This window comes from Fragaria vesca, linkage group LG3 (assembly GCF_000184155.1).
Source record: "Fragaria vesca subsp. vesca linkage group LG3, FraVesHawaii_1.0, whole genome shotgun sequence".
Classification (NCBI taxonomy): Eukaryota; Viridiplantae; Streptophyta; class Magnoliopsida; order Rosales; family Rosaceae; genus Fragaria; species Fragaria vesca.
In genome coordinates, this window is record NC_020493.1 from 2,578,888 (window position 1) to 2,595,205 (window position 16,318).

Consider the following 16,318-nt stretch of genomic DNA (forward strand, 5'->3'; position numbering starts at 1 on the left):
TATATACTTATGGGCTTTTTAGCAAGGAATGTGTATGCTTCCTTGTTAATCGATAAAAGAGATGGCGGCATCTCGGCCCGCCAACAAAATTGGATGAATTTTTACTCAAAAAATTATGCCGCCAATTCCCGCCTCAGAATTTATAAGGAATTTTATAGTTCCTTGCGGAACGTAATAATTTGCGAGGAATACTTCCTCGCTTATGTTTAAACATGCGACGACTATATATTCCTTGTAAATTCTAACTTTTTGTAAGGAATTTTCAATCGTCGCAAATAATTTCCTCGCTGATTGCCATATTTCTTGTAGTGTCTGGAGAATTGTAAGCATTGATAATCTAGTTGACTAGAACAATGAAATTTTGCATAATATGAGAAGCCTTTCTGCCAATAATGCCTATGATAAAGATTTATTTGCCAAACCTCTTCTTCTGTGTTGGCAAATATGGAAAGGAAGAAATGATTGCGTTTTTAGAAATTTAACTCCTAAGTCTTTTGATACAGTTCAAGTGGCTCTTCATTACTTGCATTCCTACAGGAACCATAATTCGGGGCTTGGTGGATCTTCTACTCAAAACCCTCTTGCCATAATTAAATGGCATCTACCACCCTCGAATTTTTGCAAATTAAACTTTGATGGCTCTGTTAACCATATGAAGTCGGCTACTACTGACTTTATTATCAGAGATGATAATGGTCAGTTTGTAGCTGCTGGTGCGAAAAGAGTTGGTTCCTCAAGTGTTCCAACAATTGAAGTTGCTGTTTTAAGAGAAGGACTTCTAAAAGCAAGAGAGAAGCACATCAAGAAGGTAATGGTAGAAGGAGACTCAATGTTGGTGATTGACTGCATTAATGGCACTTGTGCTACACCCCTTGGAGACTCAAGACAATGGTTCAAGACATTAAACAAATATGCAAATGTTTTGAGAGCTGCTCTTTTTAACATGTTTTTTGAGAAGTTAACTTCCCAGCAGATCCCCTTGCAAACTTGGGTCACATAAGCAACATGGATATTGACTTGGAAGGATCTTGTCCTTTTCAGATTAGAAATGCTTTATTGTTTGACCGCTTAGGGTTAGGTTGTACTCGAGGTTCTATTTTGTAATTTACTTTTTTGTATCAAAAAAAAAATCTTATTAACTGTCATCTGCAAAATGGAAGCACCCAAATAAGCTGCTGAGTCCTTCAAAGATGAGCTACACACATCTTTCCAAGTGATAGGGTGGTACTAGTAACTACAATATAAAGTAAGATCCCATAAAAGCTTCTAAATCCCTCTAATCATAGCAAAGATATCACAAAGGATTACAAGTCAAAAGATTGAGCACAGATACCACATTCAGATCGATCACTACTTAGAACTAGATTAATATCTTCAAAAGCAGACTAGTAAACTAGTGCCAAAAGTCAAAGGTTCCAAAATTACAGACCAGTCTTAGAATCAGATTTCCCCTAATTCAAACCTATCATATACGAATAGATGATTAGCCTCAGCTACTGATCTTGATGCATTAGGTGATAATAAAACGGCAGAGTTGATAACCTGCAATAGAAACATCATCATATAAGCAACATTGCCATTTGCAAAGGAAAACCATCGACTATATATTCTAATGCAGAAAAAATCATACAACATGAACCAACAAGAGCTAACAGAATATAAAAAAACGGATCAAGTGTATCTTCAAAACAATTTGTAAAGAAATCCTAAACAACTAACACTGCTGAAAATCTTAGAAAACGAAACTGTGTTCTATAGACAAAATCAAATAGAGGCAAAACCATCGACTATATATTGTTATGTAGAAAAAGATCGTCACTCAACTCAATCCTCAACTCACAGAAACAAGGAATTTCTAAACTTTCATTAACTGAGTTATTAGGGTTTGTCATTTGCGGTTTAATGAGGTGACTAATGTTTGATCATCATAAACCCTATATACGCTGAAGATGACTAATGCTCGATTATCATATAACATGTATACATTAAAGGTGACTATTGCTCGATCATCATAAACCCTAAATTACACACACACACATGAGAGGTGATTGTACTCGATCATCATAAACCGTAAACTATTTCAATTTTAAGGGTGATTAACACCTGACGTAAATTCTGTATACATAAGAGGTGACTAGTGCTCATTATCATATACCAAGTAGACACTAAAGGTGAGTATTGATCGATCATCACAAACCCTAAACCATGCATACATTAGAGGTGGCTATTGCTTGATCATCATAAACCCTATAGGCTACACCATGCATACATTGAGAGAGACTTGTGCTCGATCATCATAAACCCTATTGACACTAGAGGTGACTACTACCTGATTATCATATATCATGCACTATAGTGATTTTTCGATCATCATAAATCATACCTTAAATACAATCAAAGTAACATTATCTCAATCATCATAAACCATAAATCATATACACGAAAGGTGATTATTATTCATTCTTCATAAACCATACATCCTACATACAAAAAAGGTGACTATTGATCGATCGTCATTAACTCTAAATCAGATATATAATTACGTGTATTTTCATACACATAATTACTACTAAAACACTATGAATTAGCTAGTCCTTATAGCAACTTTTATGTAATTAATTCATTTTTAATTTCTTTTGTAGGAAATAAGTGGAGTTGCGGAATTAAGAGTATATAAGACGAAAGTGGAGCGAAAGTGGAATTGTCGACAAAGGACGAAATTATCATTTCCGGTCAACCCTAGAAGGAGAAGTAAAATGCAATTAATTTCTTAATTAATCATTTTTTGGATAATTAATTAAGCAAGCAGTTTAACCAAGACGCACGTGTGGTGTTTCAAATTGCATCCAATCAAAAGGCGACATGTGGCTACCCTAGCTCTCTCCTCTTCTAGAGACCGGCCGCACCAGAAAATGATCCCAATTCCTTCTCATCTGATCACCACCGAATGATCTCATCCTCATTGCCATCTACTCAACACCACCGAGACCATCTCACATCACCACATCCTTTTCATCACCTCAAGACCATTCTCACTTCCCTTCAAGACCACCACCTCGTTTTCCTCTCAAACCCATCTCTTCCCTCTCACCGAGACCATCTCAGATCACCTCGTCCTTATTTCATACCTCAAGACACTTCCCTTCAAGACCACCACCTCATTTTCCTCTCAACCCATCTCTTCCCTCTCACTCTTTCCACCAAATCCTCATCAATTCCATAAGGAATCTCAAGGAGCTTTAAGGGTCATCAAGTTTTCCATAATTTCATAGAGTGAGAGAAGAACAGAGAGAGAGAACGAGGAGAGAGAGAGATTTTTTTATTAGATTTTTTTTTGTTAAAAATAGTTACAAAAATCCGTTACGTTAGTTACAAAAATCCGTTAAAACAATTACAAAAATCTATTAAGTTTTTAAGTTGTAATCCTATATGGACCAATAACACGTTGCCACGTTGCAAGGTATGGATACCCTAAGACACCTAAGTCATTACAGATAGCTATGCTAGCTAACAACACAATGATATAATCATCAGCAACTACTCGATCTCACAGCTAGCTTATTGCTTCTTGTAGAATATTTGTAAATATTTACTTTCTTTGTATGTGTAGGTTAAATATTTTGTATAGATGTAAGATATATTTTTCCTATTAGCACTACAATTGTATATCTATATAAATCTCCAATATGAAGAAGAATAAACATTGAAGCATTCCAAATCGTATTGAATCCTTATTTTCTACTTGGCATCAGAGCCAGTCGAACTTGTATCTCCCCAAAACCCGAAACCCGAATTTCATAACACCAAAAACAAAATCCGTTGCGTACAAACAAAAGCAAAAGCAAAAGCAAATCAAACTTTTTTTTTTCTTTTCCCTCAAACCTAGGACCACAAATAAACAAAAGCAAATCTTTTTAATTTAGATGGAAGATCAAATCAACGGACCTGAAAACCCCTTTGCACTCATGCCTCCGGTCGTCAACCATTATCACACCACCACTCAAGACAACTCGGCCTTTTCGACCAGTGTTGCCTTGAATGAAACCAATTATTCAATATGGGCACCTCTTATGAAGGTGAGAATTGGAGCACAAGGTAAGGTTGGTTACCTCACTGGAGCCAAAGTTGCACTGGATGAGAATTCACCTGAATTTGAAACTTGGGCCACAGAGAATGAGAGAGTAAAGAGCTGGCTCATTGATTCCATGGAGCCATCACTCATCAATCGGTATATCCGACTACCAACAGCCAAAGATGTTTGGGAAGCAGTTGAGAAGACTTTTTATGATGATTCTGATGAGACCCGAATCTTTGAATTGAATAAGAAGTGCTTTGCAGCGAGACAGAATGATCGGCCTCTTCCTACCTATTATAATGAATTTGTGGGAATGTTTCAGGAGATCGATCAACGTATTGCCTCTCAGAACAACACAGTAGCTGGAGTTGTTCAAGAAACGACTGCTATGGCGCGTATGCGAGTTCACATGTTCCTTAGCGGGCTCGATTCAAAGTATGATCAAGTTTGTGGTGAGATCCTTCGCAAAGTCCCAAAATTCACCTTGGAGCAAAGTTATGCATATGTTCTAAAGGTGCATTCTGATCGGCAAGTTATGGGACATGCCGCTGAGTCTTCTGTTATGGCTGTCCAACGCAAACAAGGTCCTCCTCCAGGCTTCTCAAATGCTACACCATGTAGCTTCCCAGCAAAACCGAATCCTTATGCAAACGTCAAGTGTCCGATTTGTGGAGACTTGGGTCATAGCAAGAGACGATGCTATGAAGTCATCGGTTACCCAAATTGGTGGGATTTCACAAGAAGACCCCGAAAGAATCAAGCAAATGTTCCCTTAGCTACTACAGAGAAGAGGAGCAACCATCCGTTGCATCCGTCAATGTTGCAGAAACAGGTATCATCGGTAAGGTATCTAGGAATAGTTCTTGGATTATTGATTCAGGGGCGTCTGACCATATGGTTAATGATCCTAGTCTCTTGGAAAAGTTTAAACCTTCCACTCAAAATATTGTTTCTACTGTTGATGGTACTCTAACTCCGGTCACCGGAGAAGGCTATATTGTCCTCTCCAACACATTAACCCTTGATTCTGTTTTAGTTGTCCCATCATTAGCATACAATCTACTCTCAGTTAGCCAAATCATTCAAGCATTATCATGTATTGTGACTTTTTATCCCTCGTTTTGTGTGTTTCAGGACATTCTAACTCGACGGGTTCTAGGTTGTGGTACTAGAAAGGAAAAACTTTACTACTTTGATCTGACAGAGCAAGGAGAACAACAGTTATTGGGACAAGTGAATCAGGTTAGTGGAGTAGAGAATGCAAAGGCAGCAGTATGGTTATGGCACAAGCGATTGGGACATCTATCTTTCAGCTATCTTAAAAAACTACAATCTCATTTGTTTTCAGTTGTTAGTGATTCAGAGTTTCGTTGTGATATATGTGAATTGGTTAAAAGCCACCGGATTTCATATTCACCTAGTCTTAATAAAAGTCCCATTCCATTCATGAAAATTCATTCTGATGTTTGGGGACCTGCCAAGATCCCTACTTATTCTGGAGCTCGATATTATGTGACTTTTATTGATGATTGTACTCGAATGATCTGGGTATCTCTCATGAAGAATAAGAGCGAGCTTTGTTCCTTGTTTAAAGAATTTCACAAGATGGTGTCTACACAATATCAACAAGCTATTTGAGTTTTTCAATCTGACAATGGTGGAGAGTATGTTAATGGTCCTATGCAAGAATTTATGCAAGCTCATGGAATTCGACATCAAACTTCAAATTCCTATACTCCTCAACAGAATGGATTGGCAGAAAGGAAGAATCGTCAGTTGCTTGAAGTTGTCCGCGCATCCTTATTTGGCATGAATGTATCTCTTGAATATTGGGGAGAAGGTTTGAAGTCTGTTGCCTATCTCATTAATCGTACTCCCTCTCGGGTGATTGAATTTCAAAGTCCTCTACAGCAGCTTCAACATCTTCTTTCTATACCATCTTTATCAAACTTGGAGCCCCGTGTTTTCAGATGTATAGTATATGTTCATATTCCCAAGCAACAACAAAGCAAACTTGATCCCCTTGCCAAACGGTGTATCTTTCTTGGGTATGCCGAGTTTTAGAAATGATATCGGTATTATGATCCTTTCACTGACACCATTTATGTGTCTCTTGATGTTTCTTTTCGTGAATCAGAACCTTACTACTCAGAAGAGGTGTCGACGTCTTCCCTTCATGGGGAGAGAGGTTATGAAGGGAATTCTCTGCAAGTATTTGAATGTGAGGAATTTGAAGAGCTGAAAGTTTTAGAGTCAAGATTTTGAGTCAGGCGAGCCACGAATAACACAGATCAGTCGAATTTAGAGAAAGAGACAGAATCAGTCACATCAACATCACAAAGTGGTGGACCAAAGCCCGTGCTGCCTGACACGGAGCCGACCCAGATGCTGCCTGATACAGAGCCGACCCAGGCTGAGCCGACAGAACAGTGTTGGTCCAAACGGTGACACAGAACCATTAGTGAGCCGAGCCGATCAAGCCGAGCTGCTTTTCCTTGTGCTGACACGCGGACACCATCAGTTGATTGATGGTCCTAACTTATGCCGACCAATGCAGCTGGCCCCTGATCCCGTTCTGACACATGTTGGTTCTGTACATCAAAAAGCAGCAGTCACGGTTCCCATAAATTTGACAGAAAATTATCTCGAAAATACTTCGTAAGATGTTTTCCCTTTCTCAATACCATCAATCAAAGAATCCGCCGCGAATGTCCTTACTCAGATACTTTTAAATTCAAATTAATTATCTGAGACATATAATATTGTATCGAGAAAGTCACATAGAATTACAAAAGGTATTCCAAAGAAACAATATGAACCTGACATTAAAGCCAAAGCTAAGTATCATGTAGCCAATTACATGTCTAACCATAGATTGGTCGAGTTACACACCCTTGTCATTAATCAATTATCTAGTGTTTCTATTCCTAGTAATGTACAGGATGCAATGAAGGATCCCAAGTGGACTCAAGCAATGAACGAAGAACTAGAGGCATTATAGAAAAACTCAACTTGGGATATTGTGCCTAAACCAGCTGGGAAGAAGACCATTGGATGTCGTTGGGTATTCACCGTAAAGTTGAAAGCAGGTGGGAGTATTGACAGGTATAAAGCACGGTTGGTTGCCAAGGGATACACCCAGCGGTATGGCATTGATTATGAAGAAACCTTTGCGCCTGTAGCAAAGATCAACACTGTGCGAATCTTGATTTCACTTGTAGCAACTAAAGATTGGCCTTTGCGACAGTTTGATGTGAAGAATGCTTTCCTCAATGGAAACTTGGAGGAAGAGGTGTATATGGACATGCCGCTAGGAGTCAAAAGTAGACCGTGCGATGCCGGCAAGGTTTGTAAGTTGAAGAAGTCCTTGTATGGTTTGAAGTAATCTCCTAGAGCTTGCTTTGGAAGATTCTCCAAATCAATGAAGATGGTTGGTTATAAACAAAGCAACTCGGATCACACTTTGTTCATCAAGAGTAGTAAGGGTAAGATCACTGCTCTGATTGTGTATGTTGATGATATGATTGTCACAGGGGATGATCCAAAAGAGATGGAGGCTCTACAAAAGTATCTTTCAAAGGAGTTTGAGATGAAAGACCTTGGACAGTTGAAGTATTTTCTTGGAATTGAAGTTGCGAGGTCAAAGCAAGGGATTTCTTTGTCCCAACGTAAGTATGTACTTGATTTGTTAGCTGAGACTGGAATGCTTGACTGCAAACTGGTTGAGACACCAATTGAGATGAACCACAACCTCTCCATCTATCCGGATCAAGTCCCGACTGATAAAGGAAGGTATCAACGTCTAGTAGGAAGACTTATTTATCTTTCTCATACCAAACCTGATATTGCTGATGCTGTGAGTGTGGTTAGTCAATTTTTGCATTGTCCCAGTGAAGAGCATATGGATGCAGTGTACCGTATTTTGAAGTATCTTAAGATGGCACCTGACAAAGGCTTGTTGTTCAAAAAGAAGGGTGAATTGGAAGTTGTAGGGTACACCGATGCTGATTGGGTTGGTGATAAGACTGACAGACGGTCTACATCTGGGTATTTTACATTTGTTGGAGGAAACCTTGTAACTTGGCGTAGTAAAAAGCAGAAGGTTGTTGCCAGGTCAAGTGCTGAAGCTAAATTTAGAGGTATGGCACATGGAGTTTGTGAGATGTTATGGATTCGTAATGTGTTGAAAGAATTGGGTTTTAAACTCAAACAACCTATGGACTTACATTGTGATAACACTCGGTTGGTAAGTCGGGCATGATTGATATCTATGCACCAACTTGAGGGGGAGTGTAGAATATTTGTAAATATTTACTTTCCTTGTATGTGTAGGTTAAATATTTTGTATTGATGTAGGAGATATTTTTCCTATTAGCACTACAATTGTATATCTATATAAACCTCCAATATGGAGAAGAATAAACATTGAAGCATTCCAAATCGTATTGAATCCTTAGGTTTATCTGCTGCAAGCATACCATAAAAGTTTAACCTAACTTCATTGAAGTTTACATATATGCATATATGGTACCGGATCGACCATTTCATATTTTCATTTCCATCTTCAATCATCTTCTACTATTAAGGTTTTGGGAAGAATTATAAGACTAAAAGTACCAAAATGCAGTGATTTGCGTATGAGCGTATAGCTGGGTTTATGATTAACAGATGGATACTGAGTTCATGTTTAAGTGAGACTCGATCTGTTTCGTTTTTTGGGATTCATACTTGCACATCTAGTTGGAATGAATAGTACACATTGTCGTCTAAATGCATTTTCATCATGTTAACATCAACAGCCTTAGAATATCTTCATGAATGTGTGACTACAGAGCAAAGCTAGCGAGCTGCATATACATGTAGGGTTTCAAAGTACGTACGTATGATAAAGATGAAGCTAAGGCAATGCAAAATGACTTTCTTTTCTTTTTGGGTGGGGGTTTAGGGTTTAGGATTGAAAAGAGGATTGTTTTGTAGATTCGACCAAATCGATCGATCACTATCCCATGAGGGCCAAAGATCAAAATCATATAATTCCATCTTTATATAATCCAAATAGAACAACCATTAGAGATTACAACTTTAGTTGTCATGGCACTACTTCCTCTATAATTTGATGGAAGTGTGAAACACAGTTGACTCATTGTTATGCTAGTAGAATATTATACATATATATAGTTGCATATTTAGGCAACATATTCCTATTCTCTTTGACCTGTAAACAAGTTTTGAGAAATTAAATTGCTGAGTTTTATGAGCTTGCTAGCACAAAGACTACTTTCCATTTTCGATGACATGATATGTGACAGGATGACTATCTGGTGTGCTCACTTTTGTGTGCTGAAGGGAGTGAAGGTATAAGGATAGTTAGCAATCCTGTATCCTGCAAAACACTTTGAGATACTGTCATCTGAACAAGAACAAGTGTCACTAACATCCCTTATGGTTTCTAGTAAAACATGCATTTGCATATCACTGTTTTTCACAGATGTTAGCAGCTTCACTTGCTATCCTAGTATTGAGTCTTTTGCTGTACTGATTTTCAAAGAACCTGTTATATTAGTTTATTAGGTCTTTGTTGATTTTCAAATTCAAATGGACAACTGTGTTTGTGGGAAATGCCTTGGCGCTCAAACCAGTCTAAAGGTTGAGATCTTTTGTTATGCCAACCCGTGACTAAATGGTTTGATGCTCAAGGCTCGAGCTTGGATTTTATGATACATTATCCAATACAAAGCTAGTCCCTGTGTGATTTAAAGACCAGTCGGCTGTGTCAAGGTCCACTAATGGACTGAGTAAGAGTGTTTGAAACCTTTGCTCCTTGTTTTGAATCGTTCATGTTTTAGGAAAGGTTTCTTTGTCTTATTGAGATTGCTTGTGTCATCTCTTTGTTTGGTTACATCACTTTCAGTATAGGAGCCAAACACTTCTGTCCAAACCTTTTTTGAAACATGTTGAGGTCAGCTTGCATCATCTTTGACGCCTTGTCTGCCTATATATATCTATAGCTTTGGCTTTGCTCAATGGTTGTTCAAAACTGCCTTATTACGTTTTCTTTGTTGAGTCTAGTTTTAGCTTGCATAGTTTATGCTGCTCTAAGTCTTCTTCGTGACTATAAACCTTAGAGCTTGAACTCAAAACTTCTTTCATCAACTCATATCATGTTACATACCATGAGGGATGTGTAGTGTAACCAACCCAAGAAGTGTTCAAGATTGAATCTACTAGTGGTTAGCTGAATTCACGAATAAGGCTTCTGAAAGTGTTCCATGTTGTAAGAGCTTAGAAACAAGAGAGGGAATAGGTCTAGACTAGTTTGGGACTAGGAAGGATAACATTGTGGTAGTGTATTACTAGAACTATTATTCTTGTAAGAAATTACTTCAACTTAGTGGAAAGTTTTGTCTCTCAAAAGTTAGAGACACGCAGTTTTTCTCCATGCATTCAGGGTTTATGCGAGAAAAAAACATTCTTGTGTTGTGTCTTTATTTGCTGCAATTTACTTTCTGCAAACTCATATCTTGTGGATCTGAGATAGCACAACTGATTGTTATCCTCGGATACAGAAGTCAACGAGTGAATATTCTAACCACCATGTGTTCACCATAACCTAATTCTGCAAGCATATTGGATTTACTAACTGAAAGACTAACTTTGAAAATTAGAACTCAGAATTTTTTTCTTTTATATTGTTCAAATACGAAAGATATATTCATAGAAATGAGAAGATCCCTCAAATGTTATACGAATTTTCCCTTACGTTTATCTTCGTTTTTCTTTTCTTTTCTTTTCTTTCTTAGTTTGCTTCATTAAGAAAGAAAATATGAATGATTTGTTCATTATTACCTGAAACAGAGCTCATTTTTAGAACACCTTGTTGAGGACAAAAATCTGGTAAGAGGCTAAGAGGGAGTCCATACAGAGAGGTCCGTGCGAATTGAGATTTATCTGTTAAAGAGATTGTCTGCTAACCTACGAAACGAACAAAGCGGTTAAAGGAACGTTCGGATTGCTCCGGACAATCGCCCTCCGATGCTCAAGTCAGACATCTTAGCGGATAGATTGTAACTCAAAGTGGGGGAATGAATTTGTTACCTTTGTCTGTGAGGCTAGGTGCCTATTTATAGAGATTAAGCGAGGCAGATTGTCTTCGTGGCTATTTGATAGCCTGGCACGGAAGTAATCTCCCAGAAGCGCACATCAGATTGAGCCGCACACGTGTGCCCACATATCTGGTCGGAATGTGCTCCGAGATTAGTTTATGTTATGAGAACGCATGCACAAGGCTGATTAGGGCGCTTGGCATTGGTTCCCTCAACACACCTCCAGAATGATTTGTTCAAATTGATCCACTGAAAGTGAGATCATATCTCTCCCTAGATTTTTCTTCGGTTTTGGTCCCAAAAACATTATGCATGATCGATTTTGAGACTCAAAAAGAAAGAAAGAAAGAAAAAAGATTAAAACAAGTACCACTAGGACTAGCTTTCAGTCCAAAGGAGAACACACTGCATCTACATCCCTCACATTATTGAAAGGCAAAGATTTCTACAGAGACATTTGTACCAAAAGAGAGATAGCATGTTGCTTTTGGAAAGATCATGATATGAAGATTAAAACATTACATCATTGGAGTATACTTTTCATTCAAGAAAACTAAAATTGTTGGAACTAAGTTGTTAACTATATATGAACGATATATATAGCTAGGCAAGCATGGATCTTTGATAATTATTAACAATGATTTAGATGCTAATAGATTTGGGAACTTGAAGATTGCTGAGTAATATGGCTTGAAAATAAGCCAGCTTTCCAACTTAGAGAGACTGATGAAAGCGATTTCCAAAAACAAAAGACTACTTTCCACATCAATTTGAGAGCAGAAGAAGATTTTTTTAGGTCCTACAAATAGCAAAATACATTACGAGGCTATTCTATTGGCTCGTCAAACACATAGTGCACAAAGTCACAAACACTAATACATAAAAGACCAAACCCATTACAAGCCCTTTTTATTTCTCCCCCTAAGCCTAATTACACTAAGCTCAACCATTTCATATCTTAACCAGTACATTGTACAAAGTTAAGCCTCCGCTTAATATTGCAGAATATTTTCCCATAATGTAGCAGCTACTTGTTTCATCATCATCGTCTGTATATGAATCGACAGGATCAGATGGCAAGTAGATGTCCGGCTGATAGTACGTGTTATCATGCATAGCAGGGGTAATATGAAGCACTTGTGCTAGGATACGTCGTACTGTAACTTAACCCGTATGCGGCCAGAGGAGGCTGATAATACATTGGTGGCGGGTATGGACCCGGGTACATATGTTGGATCGGTGGGCCGACATTCATGGCAGCCATTGGGTGAGACATGTCTGGAACAACCATCAGCGGCCCATTAGCATCACCATGATACTCACCGGGGTTGGCTGTGCCGCCATTTGGAGGATTCCCATTTAGCCCTTTCTTCTTCTTTTCTTTTTGGCTCCACTTGAAGCACCACCACCACCAACACTTTGTTCTCCACCAGCTCCATTGCTTCCCTCTTTGTCCGACTCACCCTCATCATCATCACCACCATTTTCATCAGCTTGTTGGCTTTTCTCAGTAGAGTTTTTCGCTTCATCACCATTCTCTTTGTTCTTCTTGGACTTTTTCCCCTTCTTAGGTTCTGGTCAAAGCTCGACGTCCTTGTTTGACCTCAACAGCTTCTTGAGCAAGGTCTCTGCCTCCACGTTGCCAGTCACTGTGACCTTGTGCAGCCGAGAATCAATCGTAATAGTGTAAACCCCTGTGAACAATTCATGGAAAATTCATTAATTATGAACAGATCATAGATACTTATATGGTGATCATATGAATCCAGTAACAGAGGAGTGAGCTCTCAACTATATGATCACATAAATCCATTAACACACAAGTAAGATTAGATATGTACTTGCCTTCAATGCTTTGAAGAACTTTCTTCACTTTCTTTTTGCAGCCTTCACAATGAATTGAGACTTTTAACACCCATGTCTGTAAATCAGAGAATTTGGTTAGTCAGGAAGAGTTTGAGACCAAGATAGTACTGTAATTCAGGAAGAACATGAAGAACTCTAACTATTACTTACCTGGTATTTCAAGGATCCAGGAGGTTCTTCAGCTGGTTTTGTTGCCATGTGAGAGAAGAGAGAGAAAGTTGAGGAAGGAAATGAAAGTAGCTTAGAGTGTGTTGTGTAAGCTGAGGTTTAAGGAGGAAGGTGGAAGAAAAGCAAAGGCATCTGGTGTGGATGCCACATCACCTTCACACCTAATGAACCACTACAACTCCAACACATCTGCAACCTATAACTGAAGAAGCTTAACTAGAATTGATTGCAGGCAATCATTCACACACTCACACTCACACTCGAACATTGGTCTGAATTTGTAGGTGAAAAACTGAAATATCATGATGACAAAATTTACAGTTCCATTTGGCAGATATCATCAACCCAACTCTAACTATGCTCGTGGATAAGTGACCAGATTGATTGATGAGCATTACTTTTGTACCAAGGGGAAATGTGGTGTGAGGGTCCTCTTGTGGCTTTACACTCAACCTTTCTTGGCTGCATCTTTTGCATTTACCCAGATGATCAGACGGTCTTTACTTTCTAGGCTTTAATCATCACCCTTTTTTTTTTACTGGTATTCTGGTGTGGTAGTACTGATAATTGATCTATATGGGGCCTAAGCATAACCTACCACCAAAATGATGAGGGACTCATCATTCTAATCAATCTATGTTAGGAGGCCTAGAAGGTTCCAAATGTAGAGGTTAATATCATTTGAACACAAATCTTCAATCTTGTCACAGCACTGTAATGGGGCTTCACTTATCTGCTCTTTGTATAAGCCAATGGTTTTCCAGGTCTAGATCACTGGAGTGCCTTGTGACTACACTTGGCACTCACAATAGAGTTATAGAGGTAACAGACAAGATCATTTTGAAAATAAATAGACATCCAAACTTGAAAAGCAATGAATAAATGGTTAAAACATCCTAAATGCAACCCAAAATATCAGCGGAACGACTTGACTCTCTTTTAAGCCCAAGCACCTTGACATTTCAACAGTCATGTTAATGTTGACTACTCAGGATTCCTAAACTTCCCAGACTTAAAAGACATCAGAGATCCAAATAAACCCTGAATTGCACTTAGAAGACAAAATCAACCTATTCCCAGTAAGAACAATTGAGCCTTTTTCACATAAAACACAAACTAGTTTTCTACTATTAGATAGAAATATAACTGAGATATTTAGGAAACTGGAGACCTTGTGCACTAATTTTAGATCGTAAATGCATGTAATCATTCTTCATTATTGCTACAAACACAGTGAAGCTCTTCTCTCTTTTCAACTACCAAAGAGAGGGAGATTTAGATCAATATCATAACAGATACAACTTCAAGGTTGCTATAATTTACTACTACTATAAACTTTTTTGAACATAAGAACACCTATGATAATGGAGACCAGAGCAGATGAAGCACCTTGTCGAGAAAGCCAAAATTCAGTCCATGTCAAGGGCTTTTTGACCTCAAATAGCACACTCCTAAACCTCTCTTCTAAATCCTCTCGTGATCCAGTGTTATTAATCACTATGTCAGCCTTATCCCTCTTTAAATTAAGTGACATCTGAGCATTTATTCGGTTTAGGGCATCATCCTCACTTGTGCTGTCTCTTAACATGAGTCTCTTGAGTTGTGTTTCAGGATCGACCCATACAACGATAATGGGCTTTGTCCATCTGTCCATCTTGGCCTCGAATAACAGAGGGACATCAAGAACAATAACCTTAAACCCCTTCAGCCATAGCTTAGAAATTTCCCAAAAGATTCCAGATGATATGTAAGGAGCCAGTAGTCTACAAAAAAGACAAAAATCTCATTAAAATTGATAGACATGTAATTTTTTTTATAAAGCACTCCAAATAATCTAGCTATTAAACAAAATTAAAATCAACAACATCCAACAAGCACATCAAATAAATTTGAAAAACAGTATAGTTTGCTCCACCGCACGTATAATTCAGAATAGTTGATAACAACGTTACAAAGAGATACTCTCAGTGAGACCACACAATAAAATTACCCAATTTAAGAGAATGTACATACCGGTTCAAAAGTTGACGCTTTTCAGGATTAGAGAATACAATTTGGCCTAGTTTAGGCCTATCAACTTCTCCATCAAGTTGCAGAATGTCCTGTCCAAATGCTGAAACAACCTTTTTCCATCCACCAGTTCCCTTCTTCAATACATCCTGAACCAAGGATATTCAGTCCATCACATTTTTCTTAATTGTCAAAATCAGTATGTTTCATCTTTTGCTCATCACTTACCCGAGCCACAAGGTCGGCGTCGACAACAGGAATGTCATGGGCCTTGAAGAGATTTGAGACGGTACTCTTCCCAGACGAAATCCCACCCGTCAGTCCCACTATCCTCATTCTTCTCAAGTTTCTACACACAAGAACATTGAACAGTGATTAACAAAGTTTCTGATTTAATAAGAAAACTTCTTTTCATTACTAATTGCTGAAGTATTTTAAAACTGCTTGTACTGCAAAAGGCAAAAAGATTTATGACCAAAACAAAAAGGCAAAACTTTTGGACAAAGACCTAATTTCCCATATTTCTTTTAATCCTTATTGTTTTTCAGCATGCAGATTTAATTTCATCATCAATAACCCACCACATTATCATCATCCAACCACTAGCATAACAACTATCCCAGATGAGCCTACTAGTAAATATGAATCATAACCTTGCATATAAGTTTCTGCCCAGAAACAGAAAAAAATCATATAATCCCATTCCAAATTCAGTAAACAATCATTTTAAACAATGGAAATCAAAAGCAATCTCAATTCTAAAGTTTTACACCTACCCAGAAAACAACAAACAAATCTACATCCCCCATTAAACATCAGCAACAAAACTTCAACACTCAATATCAAATCAAGTAACAAACTTTACTATACAGATTCTAGATAATACTGAAAATAAAAACTTACTGTTTCTTTCAAGAGAAACCCAGTAACCAACAATAGCGCTCACCAACACTCCATTTTTATAACTCGTACTCTGTTTATTGTAAATTATTTATATTTCTTCTAGCCAGATTAGCAACGAGCGCATCTGGTGTAGTGGTATCATAGTACCCTCCCACGGTAGTGACCACGAGTGGCACGCAACAGGGTTTAAGTT

The 16,318-nt window shown here is 38.1% G+C and overlaps 3 protein-coding genes across 3 annotated transcripts in view; 1 reads left to right on the forward strand and 2 right to left on the reverse strand.

Annotated features, from left to right (window-relative positions):
• LOC101310880 overlaps window positions 1–16,318 on the forward strand; it is a 1,534,871-nt gene that overhangs the window by 365,919 nt on the left and 1,152,634 nt on the right. The gene's annotated exons all lie outside the window — the stretch shown is intronic.
• Window positions 12,116–13,963, reverse strand: LOC101298579 (heavy metal-associated isoprenylated plant protein 26-like). Its single transcript, XM_004293589.1, has 3 exons — window positions 13,195–13,963; window positions 13,024–13,099; window positions 12,116–12,872 (listed from the first exon to the last, which is right to left on the reverse strand). Exons 1-3 carry the CDS (start codon window positions 13,240–13,242, stop codon window positions 12,757–12,759), a joined length of 240 nt encoding a protein of 79 aa, XP_004293637.1. The 5' UTR covers window positions 13,243–13,963; the 3' UTR covers window positions 12,116–12,756.
• Window positions 14,314–16,318, reverse strand: part of LOC101292776 (dephospho-CoA kinase domain-containing protein-like) — a 6,252-nt gene continuing 4,247 nt past the window's right edge. The window contains exons 2-4 of the mRNA XM_004293571.1: window positions 15,451–15,571; window positions 15,226–15,371; window positions 14,314–14,975 (exon numbers count right to left, since the gene is read on the reverse strand). Of these exons, the coding sequence (XP_004293619.1) occupies window positions 14,525–14,975; window positions 15,226–15,371; window positions 15,451–15,558 (705 nt within the window). The 5' untranslated portion in view covers window positions 15,559–15,571 and the 3' untranslated portion in view covers window positions 14,314–14,524. The remainder of the gene's footprint in view (window positions 14,976–15,225; window positions 15,372–15,450; window positions 15,572–16,318) is intronic.

What these genes read in the sequence shown, in the direction of transcription:
- LOC101298579 (XM_004293589.1), bottom strand. Translation starts at nt 13,242, where the DNA reads ATGGCAACAAAACCAGCTGAAGAACCTCCTGGATCCTTGAAATACCAG. An exon ending in CTGGATCCTTGAAATACCAG is followed by an intron (nt 13,100 to 13,194) that starts GTAAGTAATAGT and finishes TCTGATTTACAG; the next exon opens with ACATGGGTGTTAAAAGTCTC. An exon ending in AGTTCTTCAAAGCATTGAAG is followed by an intron (nt 12,873 to 13,023) that starts GCAAGTACATAT and finishes AATTGTTCACAG; the next exon opens with GGGTTTACACTATTACGATT.